The sequence below is a fragment of the Oxyura jamaicensis genome, chromosome 1 (genome assembly GCF_011077185.1).
Source record: "Oxyura jamaicensis isolate SHBP4307 breed ruddy duck chromosome 1, BPBGC_Ojam_1.0, whole genome shotgun sequence".
Lineage (NCBI taxonomy): Eukaryota > Metazoa > Chordata > Aves > Anseriformes > Anatidae > Oxyura > Oxyura jamaicensis.
In genome coordinates, this window is record NC_048893.1 from 104,121,468 (window position 1) to 104,135,042 (window position 13,575).

At 36.4% G+C, this 13,575-nt stretch overlaps 1 protein-coding gene across 3 annotated transcripts in view; it reads left to right on the top strand.

Moving 5' to 3' along the window:
- The window catches only part of NCAM2 (neural cell adhesion molecule 2), a 285,808-nt gene that overhangs the window by 145,607 nt on the left and 126,626 nt on the right, over positions 1–13,575 (top strand). For all 3 annotated transcript variants that reach the window (XM_035315435.1, XM_035315436.1, XM_035315438.1), the window contains exons 2-5: positions 2,929–3,003; positions 3,783–3,989; positions 6,307–6,450; positions 10,249–10,386. In XM_035315435.1, the coding sequence (XP_035171326.1) occupies positions 2,929–3,003; positions 3,783–3,989; positions 6,307–6,450; positions 10,249–10,386 (564 nt within the window). The remainder of the gene's footprint in view (positions 1–2,928; positions 3,004–3,782; positions 3,990–6,306; positions 6,451–10,248; positions 10,387–13,575) is intronic.

A 13,575-nucleotide genomic window follows, 5' to 3' on the forward strand; every position in this document is an offset into this window, starting at 1 on the left:
TCAAATCTGGCCTAGTTCTTGTTTATCTAGGCTGATTATGTGCAAGTACATCAGTTAAGAGCAAATCAATTTCATGATACTTTTCTCTTAATTGTAATAATTGCCACATTAATATGTATGCAACACTACTTAGACAATGTTTTTTTCTGTGCTCATCTTTTCTTTAACTTTTAGTATCAACAGAACAGAATCATTGTTTTTCTAGCGGGTTTTAAGTTGTAACCTATTCACAGGGAAAATTTGGCACACTGAATCAATGATTTGGATTGTAATACTCCATACTTCCAGAGAAGTTTGTTCTAATGGACTTTTGTGCCAATTATAGAAAAGGAATCTAGTGAGCTCAGGATATTCAATATACACTGAAGTCATTAATGTTCACAGTAGTTTATGTTGTGGTTTTCAGAAAGGTAAAATATTTCCACCGTAATTCAGCCACCACAGAATAGACCATAATTATTGTATTTCAAGACTCCAAAACCCAGATTCTTGAAACAATACTTTTTTTTTTTTTAACTTCAGATACATCATAGTTCTTTATTATTTATAATACTGACCTAAGATTTAGACAATAAATTTTCTTCTCTATTTTTTTTTTTCTGTTTTACCTTTTTCTTTCTTGATTAGAGCTTGAAATTAACATGACCCTTTTCATCCATGTCTTTGGTTCAGGCACATGTACTTTCCAATTTTGTAAGATTATGAATGTTGAAGAGTTACAGATAATTATAATAACAACAATGTTGGAATTATTATTACTGAAGACTGTATAGTTATTTTTCATTTAAAAAAAAAAAATCACCCATAATACTGTCTGTGTTGGGTAAGTTATTTGTAGGACCATAGGATAATTCAGGTAGGTCTCTAGTCCAATCTCCTGTTAAATCAAAGACCAGATTATTCAAGCCTTTATCTGTTGAGCTCTTGAAAACTGCAAGAGTAGATATTGCATAATCTTTCTTGGCAACCTATTCCACTGCATCATGAAAAAGTTTTTCCTTATACCCAGCCTGAGCCTATTTTGTTTCAACTTGTCAGTTGTCTTTCATCTGTCTGCCATACAACACCGTGAAGACCCTGGCTCCATCTTCATTTTCCCATGGATAAGAGTAGATGTGTCTGACCACTTTGTTGTCCCTCCCCTAACTTCACTCCAGTGAAGTCTGTCAGTATCTTTATTGTTCTGAGGTTGAGACAGGGCTTGTCTGGATGTAGTATGCTGCATATGTTCTAGGGAGTGCCAAGCAGAGGTGGCAATTGATCTCCTTGATCTACTACTGATCATGATCCTTTTAATTAGCCTAGGAGGCTGTTGACTTCTTGCTGATGCTTGAGCACTCTTGTCTACCATACCTGTCCTCAATTTGCATGATTCCTAACTGGTTATTCCCTCCCAAATGAAGAATTCAGCAATTATCCTTGCTGAATATCATGACGTTCCTGTTGATGTATTCTTCCAGTCTTTATGTCAATGTCCTCATCCAGATTATCAATAAAGGTATTAATTAGGACAGATGCCAGGACAGAATCCCATGGTACCCCTCTTGTTACTGGCCTCCAGGTAGAGTATGACCTCCACTGTCCTCTAAACCCAGCTATCCAACTAGATTTTTACCAACCTAGCTGTCTGTACATCCAGACTATAATGCCCTGACTTGATGTGGGGGGTTGGCCTTGGCTGGCAACCACGCACCCATACAGCCACTTGCTCACTCACCCCCATCCCCAGACAAGGGTGGAAAATGGGAGTGAAAAAACTCATGGGTCAAGGTAAAGACAGGGAAATCACTCACTGATTACTGTTACTGTTACAGTCTCCAGATGGGAAATTTAACTTAATTTACATAATTAACATAACATTTAATTACTTATTCAGGCACTGGGGAACAAAGAAGGCAAGTATTTAAACGCTTAGGGAAAACACCTCTCCTCCCTGCTTTCCCAAGCTCCAGACACCTCTCCTTCTCTGTTCCTAGTCTCTACTCCCCTTCTTACCACCATAGATACAGGTCAAACTCAGTCCCTTCAGTGAGGTGCTAGGTGGCACAGGAGATTTCTTTCTGGTGTTCCTTCTTTCTCATACTTTTCTTCCACTTCTCCTTCTGCCTAACTCATTTCTTCTGTTCTGTTGTGGGTTATCTACAGGCCACAGTCCCTTTGGGGGTGTACCTGCTCTGGCATGGGCTTATGCTTGGGCCACATCAGGAGTCCCTTCTAGAGTGTTTCCAGCTCACCTACTGCTCTGGCCTTCCCTTTTTTTTTCTGTCTTGTCTCTGCCCTTTCTTAAATACATTTTCAAAGGGATGCCAAAAACTCTTGACTGGCTCAGCTTGCCCTGTGATGTGTCCACTGTGGAGCCATCCAGACCTGACTGTCCTGCACAGTGCAACCATTCACCTACTCCCACAGATACCACCTTTGCAGCCATCCTCTGCTATCCAAATCTTGCTACTTATTCTCAATACACGTAAATGCAAGAATATTGTGGGAGGCAATGTCAAGAGCCTTGGTAAAGTCAGGGTAATCACTACCCACTGTTCTTCTTTCATCCACAAAACTAATCATTTTATCCTATAGTCAGGCATGATTTACTCTTGGTCAATCCATGCTGAGTGTTCCAGTCACCTTCTCATTGAGTTTTAGTTCTATGTTTGCTTGAATTTCTTTCCTGTTTTATTATTATTTTTTCTTTTTCCTAAATTTTAGGATGTGAAGCTGTTACCCTTCATGTAACATTTTTTCTTTATTTTGATTGTTTTCACCACATCTATATATACTGTAGTTTAGAAGATAAAATGCTGAGATTTGACATACAGCTTATATAGCATATGTTGTAGAATGAGAAAATAAAAACATAAGAATTTATACTCTAAACTTATAAATGGCAACGTGTTACAATGTGTTCACAACATACTTTATATTTTTCAGCTCTACTTCAAGTTACAATTTCACTTAGCAAAGTAGAGCTCAGTGTGGGTGAATCCAAATTCTTCACATGCACAGGTATGTATTCACATATTTTTTTTTGTTACATTATCGATGTTCTGCATGATTTGAAAGTGTATGTATTGATTCACAATATTAACTTAAATGTACGTTGTTTTGTATATTCATATTGACTTGTGAGAATTGTGATAAATAGAAGGTCTTGTAGAGACTATTGATTTCAGATTCCAAACAAACCATATCACTCACTCAGTTTGAAATTTGTCTGTATTGGTGTAGATAATTTATATCTACTAGGATGCTTGTTTAGTTAAAATATTTTTACTTGTCTAAACTAAGGATTTAATAATCTACTAGGCTAAGCTTTAGCACCCTCTCTGCCCTAATGAAATACATGAAGAGTCTTTTCCGGAGGGGCAGAATTAAGTCAGGAAGGGAAGGGTTTGCTTTTACAGCTGCCTGAAATGAATCCTTGATGTTTCTGATTTGCCATCTTAGATTGACAATGACACACAGCCTGTTTACAATGACAAGCTGAAGTGACCTCTGGCCAGCCTGTTCCTTTCCTTTAAGATTTTATAGATTTCTGTGTTTATTTTTTTCCTCTTGAATTCTTGAACTACTAATTATCCTGTCTCTCCAATCACACATTTGCCTGCAGTTTTACCTTGCTTAGCTTTCTACAGAATCTCTCACAACTCCTTTTCACAATTCAGCAATTCTCTGACATTGCATAGATGTCAGAGAGATGTCATAGATGTTTGTACATTGGGTAGCCATATGCATTGCATAATGTCTATTTGAACTTCTAATGTTATTTTTATTTTTGTTTGTAGCCATTGGTGAGCCTGACACCATAGATTGGTACAATCCACAAGGAGAGAAGATTGTTTCTAGTCAAAGAGTGGTTGTTCAGAAAGAAGGTGTTCGATCACGTCTGACCATTTATAATGCAGATATAGAAGATGCTGGTATATATCGGTGCCAAGCAACCGACGCTAAAGGACAAACTCAAGAAGCTACTGTTGTTTTGGAAATTTATCGTAAGTAAAATAGTAACAAATAACAAAGGAAAGAACATGTTTTGAAAGCCACTGCTATTGAGAAAGTAAAGCCTATCAAAATATAATCCCAGGCTCTGAACTGTATATTCCAAACAATTGCTTCTCCTGTTGTTTAGCTCACACATACTATGATCTAAACTTTGTAATATTGTAGATTACTTCTCCTTTGTATCTTAGAATATCATCTCAGAGGGGTGCACTGTATGCCCCTAATGGAAAAGAGGAAAGATGTATTTTATCAACCTAATTTTAAGTACAAATACATATAAAATATATCAAATATGTAAATAGAAGTGTAAGAATTGCAATGCATGTCATTAAAAAAAGCAAAATTTAGATTGAATTAGTTATTTTTATGTCAGTCTTCTCATATTCTTGGTTTTATGGTGGAATCTTGCCATAAAGCATTGAAGCTTAATATGGTAAGCAACCAAAACGCATTTCAATTGCTAACAACTAATTAAAGAGTGTATTTGAAAAGTAAATACATTCTTCTATGGCTAGAGATTCTCTTAGAGTTTGTTTGCTTTTTTTCAAAATAGTTAAATACTTTTGTGGTATACTATATTCTATAGATCAATTAAAAATGCCTAAAAGCAATATATTAGATAAATACACTGCAAAAATGTTTGGTAAGGTTTTTGTGGGTGAAAGCACAAGACATATGCCAGCATCCTTTCAGCTATTCTTCTCTAATTTCATTGGAGAGTGGTGCTTTAATATTCATTAAAAAAATATGTTTGTAGTTGAACTGAGCGTTAAGGAATTGCAATGAGACAGAAAATACAGAGTGGAACCAAAAAGCACTGCTTCTGAAAGGTGCAGATAACTCAGATAACAAAAGGCATACAATTTTTTTTAAAAAAGCTATTGATAAAACAACCATTAGAATGATGATAGCAGTTACAAGCAATTACATGATGGCTTGAAAGCTGACAGTTCAAAGGATTGCAAGTTTTGTGGAATTCATTTGTATGCTTAAAGCTGCCAGTCACTCCATTAGCAGACTGCTGAGCATAGTTGAAATCTTTTGAAGTGTTTGCATGTGGTAGTTTTAATAATTCCGAGGTTAGACAAGCCCAAAGACCCACACAAGAAATGTAAAGGTTTATGGGAACTGACACGTGAAAGTTTCATAATTTGTATTTGTGATGTATTGTATGGGAAAAGCAGGATATGCTACATTACTAGGGTCCAGTACAGTACTCATTTATGTTTGTCAGATTTTTTGTTCTGATGTAATTATGATCAAATACTTCAAACATTTTACACAAATACTTTATAAAAGTATGCAAGACACAAATATAACAAAAGCGTGCTCCCTCTGCTGTGGGAACCATATGGATTATTTGAGCCTGCACTCATGTAAATACAAAAAGGCAGAGGTGGATGTGCATTCTCTGACTCCAAAACATCCTCTTGAATGGATGAATGGAATTGGCAATGTTTGATCATAGAGAACATGTCAGTTTGTTTCTTCTACATGCAATAAATTCTTGCAGAAATTTTTGGCAATTGGTTTCTGCCTTAGATCTTGTATGAGGACATGGTTTAATGCCATCTTGAAGTTCCTTCACTGTATTTGAACAATAGAATTATTAGAACTTATTGTTGAACTGATTATTGAACTTATTCAACCCATTAATACAATTAAATATCAACTTTGATTATTTGGAGCAGAAATAATAATAAAAAATCTGTTAGGCCTAAGAAAAATCTTGTTACTTCCTCAAAAAACCTACAAATTCTTATGATAATTATAGAAAGTTTTTCCATATATTTTCCCGTGGGCTTTTAAGTTTTTTATGTTTTGCTCATCTGCTGGCTTTCCCAATCAGTGAGGCTTAATTTCCACCTTTAAATAAGACTTTTCCAAATGATTTCAGTGGATATTTCGATGGAATGAAAACCTGAAGTTCTCATTCAATAATAAAATCATGAGGAATAAAACACACTCGAGAGTAAAAAGTACTATTAACCTGAATGTATAGACTTCTACAAAACTAGAGTTTCAAAACTGGGCTCTGAAAAATCAACAATAATGAAAACTATATTTATGAAACATGCTTCATTTATATAAATAAAACAAAGGTTTTCATAATGCCAAATGATTGTAAAATCATGTGTTGAGGACAATTTTGAGTCTTATCTGAGTAAAACTATATTATGGAAATAATTCTGTATTATGCATAAAGAGAAGCTTAATAGGCAGCATTATCTCATTTGATATCACATTTAATTTCAGTGCTAAGTGAACTGATAGATGATAACTGTATTTGGTTTTCTTCCTTTTCAGAAAAGCTCACTTTTCGAGACATAATCTCTCCACAAGAGTTTAGGCAGGGAGAAGATGCAGAAGTTGTTTGCCATGTTACTAGTTCACCTGCTCCCATTGTCAGCTGGTTGTATCGGAATGAGGAAGTCGCAACTCTTGCTGACAGTTAGTATTTTGGTAACTCTTTAAGTTATACATTCTAATTAATATTAAATTGTTGTTGTAAAAGAAGATTAATCACATCATGATGGAGGGTGGATTTTAATTAGCCCATTGGTATCGGTAGGATTTAACCATTTGCTGTGGTCTGTAGAGAATCCATATGCAATAGTTTCCTTCATATATAATTTTTTTTTTCCAATCAGCAATTTTGTCTAGGTGTAACATGAAGGCCCAGATGTCCAAAAGATTGTTTGGATCTCTTCTCTGGGAACTCTTCCGGGGCTGTCATGCATGCACACAGATGCTTTTTTGTGCTAGCAAAACTATGACACTTCCTCAGAGAGTACAATTTACTGAGCAAACACTGCATAAACGTTGGTATACTTGCACATTAACCGAGTCTTCTAGGTGGGTAGGCTCGTTGCACTACTGTGAGCATTCACTTGTATAAGTGAATACAATTATTCACTTTTATACTTATAACCTTTAAGTTACAAACTTAAAGGTTATATTCACTTATAACCTTTAAGTTACAAACAACAGGGGGTATAGGTGATTTGTTTTGGCTAGTTTCCTAACAGCTAGACTAATAAAGTTAGGTGAAAATGGATCTACATGCAAGTTCCTAAGTTTGTAGAGAGGCAGTTAATTAGGCACATAAATTCACGTGCTTTACCACCTCAAAAGCAATGACAGCATTTCTCTATGCTGTCTCATTAAAGTTGTTTTTTGTCTTTATGGAAAAGAAGACAATTTGCTTTTTCTGTAAATGAAATTAACGGTGACAAACCATTTTATCCACCTACCCATCTGTCTCAATCTCTGTATGTACTAAAACTCAAGGTTGTAGTGTTATGCACTTAAAATTCTTATTCTTTAAAAATTAAATACTATTTTTTTCAAAATGAAAATGAATGTAATATACCTAAATTATGAATGACAACCCAGTATGGCATCCAATAAAAGTTATATTCATAATTTATGAAAACATACAAACAACTGTGAGACAGTTGCTGGAGAAAAGAAAGAAAAAAAAAAGCTTGTTAGCTTGTTTTATGTTTCTGGACTCAGTCTTGCACTCCTGTCCACTATGAAAGAAAGTTTTGATCAAAATTCTTCTCATTTAATATGTCTGTCTTATCCCTTCTGTCATCTAGGTACAAAGACGAAGACGAAATAAACTTCTACCCTTAGAAAAAGGGTTGACATTTTGATCTAAATAATTAAACAGTGAATGTAGGTGAGACTTAGAAGATTTTGAAAAATATAAAAACAAAGCAAGATTTGGCAATTTAACAGAAACTAGTTTTCAGTTTCACACATAGCTCAGCTTGAAAAAGTAAAATTCGCCCCAAATATCTCTCTTCAAGTTTTTTTATTATTACTATTTTATTTGCTTTTCTAATCAATCCATCTGCTGTAGGAATAGCAAAGGAAATAAAACATTTCCTTTTTTTTTTTTTTTTTTTTTTTTTTGTGCAGTGCTTTAATGTGAAGAAGTAGAATAACAGAAACAAATTTTAATTTAAATAGCAGAGTATCTTCCTTATGTTTTGATCTAGACCAGTATCCAAATGAGATCCCAGTCATTCCTGGGAGGAAAAGAGTTTTAAATCATGTAAAAAATAGGACATCGTGTACTTTGAGTTTTGGCAATGTCTATATTATTTTATAATGAAGGTGGAAAAAAGAAAGAAAAGAAAAAAAAAATAAAAGAAGATTATGAGAACAATAACTTCCAAAAGTCCTTCTTTTGGAATCTATATAAATATGTGTCCTTTATCCTGTCACTGCTGAAATCATTAATGTCAGAATTCTACTATCAGATTATTAAAAACAGTTTTCTATAACCATAGCATAGGTGTGGTATGTAAATATAATGTATATAGAAAATTTTATATTGCATATCACTGGATAGGAAATATCAGGGTGGATGGATCCTTCATGTTTTCTGTATGCTGTGATGTATCTTATTGTTTTACATTCACAGCTGTGTAGCTCTTTTAGTTTTTTTTTGTTTGTTTGTTTTTGTTTTTTTCCCTCCATAGATATTTTTAGTATCTAGAATGATTCTCTTCAAGACCACAACAGTTTAAAATGATAAAATGTTCTGTAAAACAATTTAGAATTTACATTTTTAAAAAAAATCCTTCTAGTTACAATATAGGGTACTGCAAGTTTCTCCTGGCCTAAAAAAGCCATATAGGATCACTGAACTAGAAAACATTAAACAGGGTATCACCTTCTATTCCATTGCCACAGTGGAATTTTCTCTTATTCTAAAAGACCACAAGAGACAGAATTCAAATGAACTATACTGAACCACAAAATCATATGGGGTAGACTTTGGCAATTTGGTTTTGCTACTGCAGTATAGTGCAATCTCTAAGAAGCAGAATGAAAGAGGTGCTTTAAGGTTCCCACTCAAGGTCAGTAGTTTGCACAGAGTTCTACTTACAGTAGTAGAAGTGGTTCCATTGCTCTACGTAGCCAATGTAGAAATGCTAAATGTACTTGTGTAAACTGATGTGCAAATTTCACCATAAATTTTGATTTTTTTCTTCAAGAGATCTTTAGTTGTGTCCCAGTCTTAGAATGAACAGTTGTGTCTAACCTTTTTGTTAGATACTGTGGCTCATAGCCTGGAACATACCCTAGGAACACAGTAAAATTTACAAACCATAGCCCAGGTTCATCCTACCTGTCAGGAGACAATTATTCCATTTCTTGTTATGAGGCATGAAAAAGACATACGGAATCCTGCTTGCCATGCATATACCCCTTAATATTTGCTCCAGCACCTGGAGAAGCTCCACTTCATGCTTCTTCTCTCATCTTGGTGTCTGCAGGGCTAATTTTCAAATATCTTTTTGTTTATCCCCTTGCTCTTCACTGCTGTGCAGTATTTTCTGCCTCCTTACCCAGACTTCTGAGGCACTGCCATCCTGGTGCCCTGCAGTGGGGCCACTGGAGCTGGCTATGTCCAGCATGGGGCAGCCCCGGCACCACCTCAGAGGAGGCCTGAAACCCCCAGCTGCCAACACCTTGCCACATAAACTCAATACACTAGTTCATACTGAAAGGAAAGAAAAGTTAGAACAGTTTACTCTTGCAGGTTAAAATTTTGCTGCTATGTATGCAGGAAAATGTATAAAAGCTTGTTCAGAACCTGGTTTTTCAATGGAGTTAAGCTACTCAAGAAATGAATTGCAATTTATACTGGACTTTGCAGAAGGTGAAATGGTTTCTTGCATTGAAGAATGAGGTGTTAGACTTTATTCTGTGCAGTGTTAGACTATAGCAAGATGGGCCATAGACTGAGTTATAGGAAATGAGCAAAGGAACAGGGGGAAAGGAGAGCAAGTAAGTAGAGAAATTATTGTGCCATAAAATGAGCATGAGAACATTGGTTAGTCAAGATACAGAGGAAAGATACATTTTCTTACTTACTGAATTTATTTTTTTTCCTATTTCTTTAATCTTGTTTTATAAGGTGTTCATGAATATTCCAATAATTTTAAAATAATTTATAACCTTAACTTTCTTTGAAGGGTCATCAAATGTAAGTAAGAAGTTATGGACTGAAAATCCTGATTGAATTTTAAGAAATAGCAATGTATTTTGGGGTGAACAAAAAGCAAAATTCTCAACTTACATTTTACTTCTAAATTGACAAATGCTTTGTCATGTGCATTCTGGGTGTTTAGAGAAATTTAAGTTTCTCATTTTCCCATTTAAATTAGTGTTCCTATAGTTGTCTAGATTTGCTAATACCACTTAATCTTTTGCATGCCTTTCTAGATCGATTTGCAGTATTAGCAAACAATAATCTCCAAATTCTTAACATCAACAAAAGTGATGAAGGAGTATACCGATGTGAAGGAAGAGTGGAAGCCAGAGGAGAAATTGACTTCCGGGACATAATTGTTATTGTGAATGGTAAGAAGTGGAATCATAGAATCATGGACAATAAGGGACAATAAAGATCATCTTGCTTTCCTTGATTATCATAGCCTCAATTTTAAAACATATCATAAAAAAAACTAATTAATTTGTTAATTTAGTTGTCATGTCTGTTTAGTATTGTTTCCGTATAGAAGCAATTGTTTACAATTTAAAAAAACTCATTATACTGTATAAGTAGAATTCATTGCATTTCATAATGTCAGAGTATATAAATATGCAAAAGCTCTATTATTATTTTTAATCATTAAAAGAACACTGACAATCACTAAAAGACTCGAGTTTCAGATTATATTGTGTAGTAATTCAGTTCACTGTATTTTTCAGTGTTTTGTTATTTCCTGTTTAAAAAAACACTGATTTTTCATAGTTATTCAGTTTTACTGCATTGGATGTATTTTATTAATTTCTTTTATTTGAACTATCCAAAAATTCATGGACACATTTTATTTAGATAAGCAGTATTACTTCTAGATTTTTAACATTTTATTTTTTATGAAGACTAAAATATGATTTATAAGTGGCATTAAACTTTTTATTAGTTTATTATAAACATCTACTAAGGAATATGAAAGGATGAAGACAAAAAAAGTATTTAGTTCAACCACTCTCTTAAATTCACGGTTGGCCTGTTGAAAAGAAAATATGAACAGAGGGCACAGTTCATAAAGGGCATTTTTAATCTACATGTTCTGTTTAATATCAATGTTTTAGTGAAACTAATTCCATTGTGCTCTTAGATTTTGAGTTCCAAATGCTTTGTCCTTGACAGCCTCAAGCCTCTGCAAACCTGAGTTTATAGAAGTCATCATGTGAATTAAATTATCTGTTAATTTCATGAGAAGAAGCAGCTTCTGGCATACATATCATTTAATCCGTGTAGTCAAGCAGCAGTATTTGAATCAGAACTCTTTAGGTTGTTATAGACAGTATGCAAAGTGACAAGCAAATGAGTGATTATCCTTTGTGTTGTGATCGAATTTCACAGTACGTGCCCCGTGCATTGTGAAGTCCCCTCAGTAACTTGCTTTCATCTCGGTGCATTGGGAGCTGCATTGCCTTGATTGCTGAGTATATTCCAACAATTCCAACATTATTTAAAATAGTATTTAAAATTCTGCAGGAATTTGTAGGAATAAATAGATTTTCCTAGGTAAAACTGAATGTAATAAACCTGGCTCCAAATGGCTTTTAGATTAATAGAAATAATGGCTTTTAGATTAATCAGAAAGAAACAAAAATTATAGTACTATTTGGTGAAAAAAAGGTAAAAAGCTATCAATGAATTGAACTTAAATGTGACTGGACTTTACCATTTTGCTTTAAGTTAGATAAGTTGGAGGGACAGGCAGAGTAGGCGAGGTGGTGGGGTGGCGATGTATGTGAAGCAGGGGCTGGACTGTGTGGAACTTCAGGTCGGCAATGGCAAAGTTGAGAGCCTCTGGGTAAGGATCAAGGGACGAACGAATAAAAACATGTCGTTGTGGGAGTCTATTACAGACCGCCTGGCCAGGACGATAGCGCCGACAAATTATTCTTTACAGAACTAAGAGAGGCCTCGAGATTAACTCCCCTTGTCCTTATGGGGGACTTCAACTTGCCAGACGTTAACTGGGAGTGCCACACGGCTGACACGAGCAAGTCCAGGAGGTTCATGAAGCACCTAGATGTTAACTTCTTGGTGCAGGTGCTAACAGAGCCAACTAGGAAAGGTGCCCTCCTAGACCTGTTGCTAGAAAACAGAGAAGGTCTGGTGGGAGATGTGGTGATTGGTGGCCGCCTTGGTCATAGCGACCATGAAGTGGTTGAGTTCAAAATTTACGGTGACAGAAGGAAAAGTGCCACCAAAACCTCATCCCTAGATATGGGGAAAGCGGACTTCAGGCTGCTCAGGGAACTAGTCAGCAAGGTCCCCTGGGAAACTGCTCTTGAAGGCCTCGATGTCCACCAGATCTGGTCATTCTTTAAGTGATGCCTCCTAGAAGCACAAGATCAGGCAATTCCTAAATATCGCAAGTCAGGCAGGCGGGGCAGGAGGCCGGCGTGGCGGACCAGGGACATTCTAATGGAGATTAGGTGGAAACAGAGAGTGTTTCGCTACTGGAAGGAGGACCAGGTGTCATGGAAAGAATACAGGGATGCTGTTCGTGTTTGTAGGGAGAAAGTTCGTGTGGCCAAAGCACACCTAGAGTTGAAGCTGGCTGTGTCTGTGAGAGAAAACAAAAAGGTTTTTTTTAGATATGTGAATGGAAAAAGGAGAACTAAAGAATACATAGGGCCACTCCTTGATAGGGAAGGTCTCCTCACAGACAATGACATAGGCAAAGCAGAGACGCTTAACGCCTTCTTTGCCTCTGTCTTCATTGCCGATGATGGGCTTCGGGACCCAGGGTGCCCCGAGCTGGAGGACCGGGACAGTGGGGATGACAAACTCCCAACCGACCCTGAACGTGTGCGGGATTTGCTACTCCACCTGGATCCCTACAAGTCCATGGGTCCGGATGGGATTCATCCCCGGGTGCTGAAAGAGCTGGCGGATGTCATCGCGGAACCTCTCTCAATTATTTTTCAACGATCCTGGGAATTTGGAGAGGTCCCGGTAGACTGGAAGCTGGCAAATGTCGTGCTGATTTTCAAGAAGGGTCAGAAAGAAGACCCTAGCAATTACAGGCCTGTCAGTCTCACGTCAGTGCCTGGTAAAATCATGGAGAAGATGGTTCTCGAACTTATTGAGGCGCACCTGGGGGACAAAGCAGCCATTGGTCCCAGCCAGCATGGGTTTGTGAAGGGTAGGTCCTGCCTAACTAACTTGATTTCCTTTTATGATAAGATCACCCGTATGGTGGACCAAGGGAAACCAGCTGATGTGATTTTTTTGGACTTCAGCAAGGCTTTTGACACGGTTTCCCATAGGATCCTACTGGACAAAATGTCCACCATACAGCTAAATAAAAACATCATACAATGGGTGAGCAATTGGCTAACGGGCAGGGCCCAAAGGGTTATGGTAAATGGGGCTGCGTCAGGCTGGCGGGCGGTCACCAGTGGGGTCCCTCAAGGCTCCATTTTAGGGCCGGTACTTTTCAATATTTTTATAAACGATCTGGATGTAGGAATAGAAGGTATTTTGAGCAAGTTTGCTGATGACACCAAACTTGGAGGAGT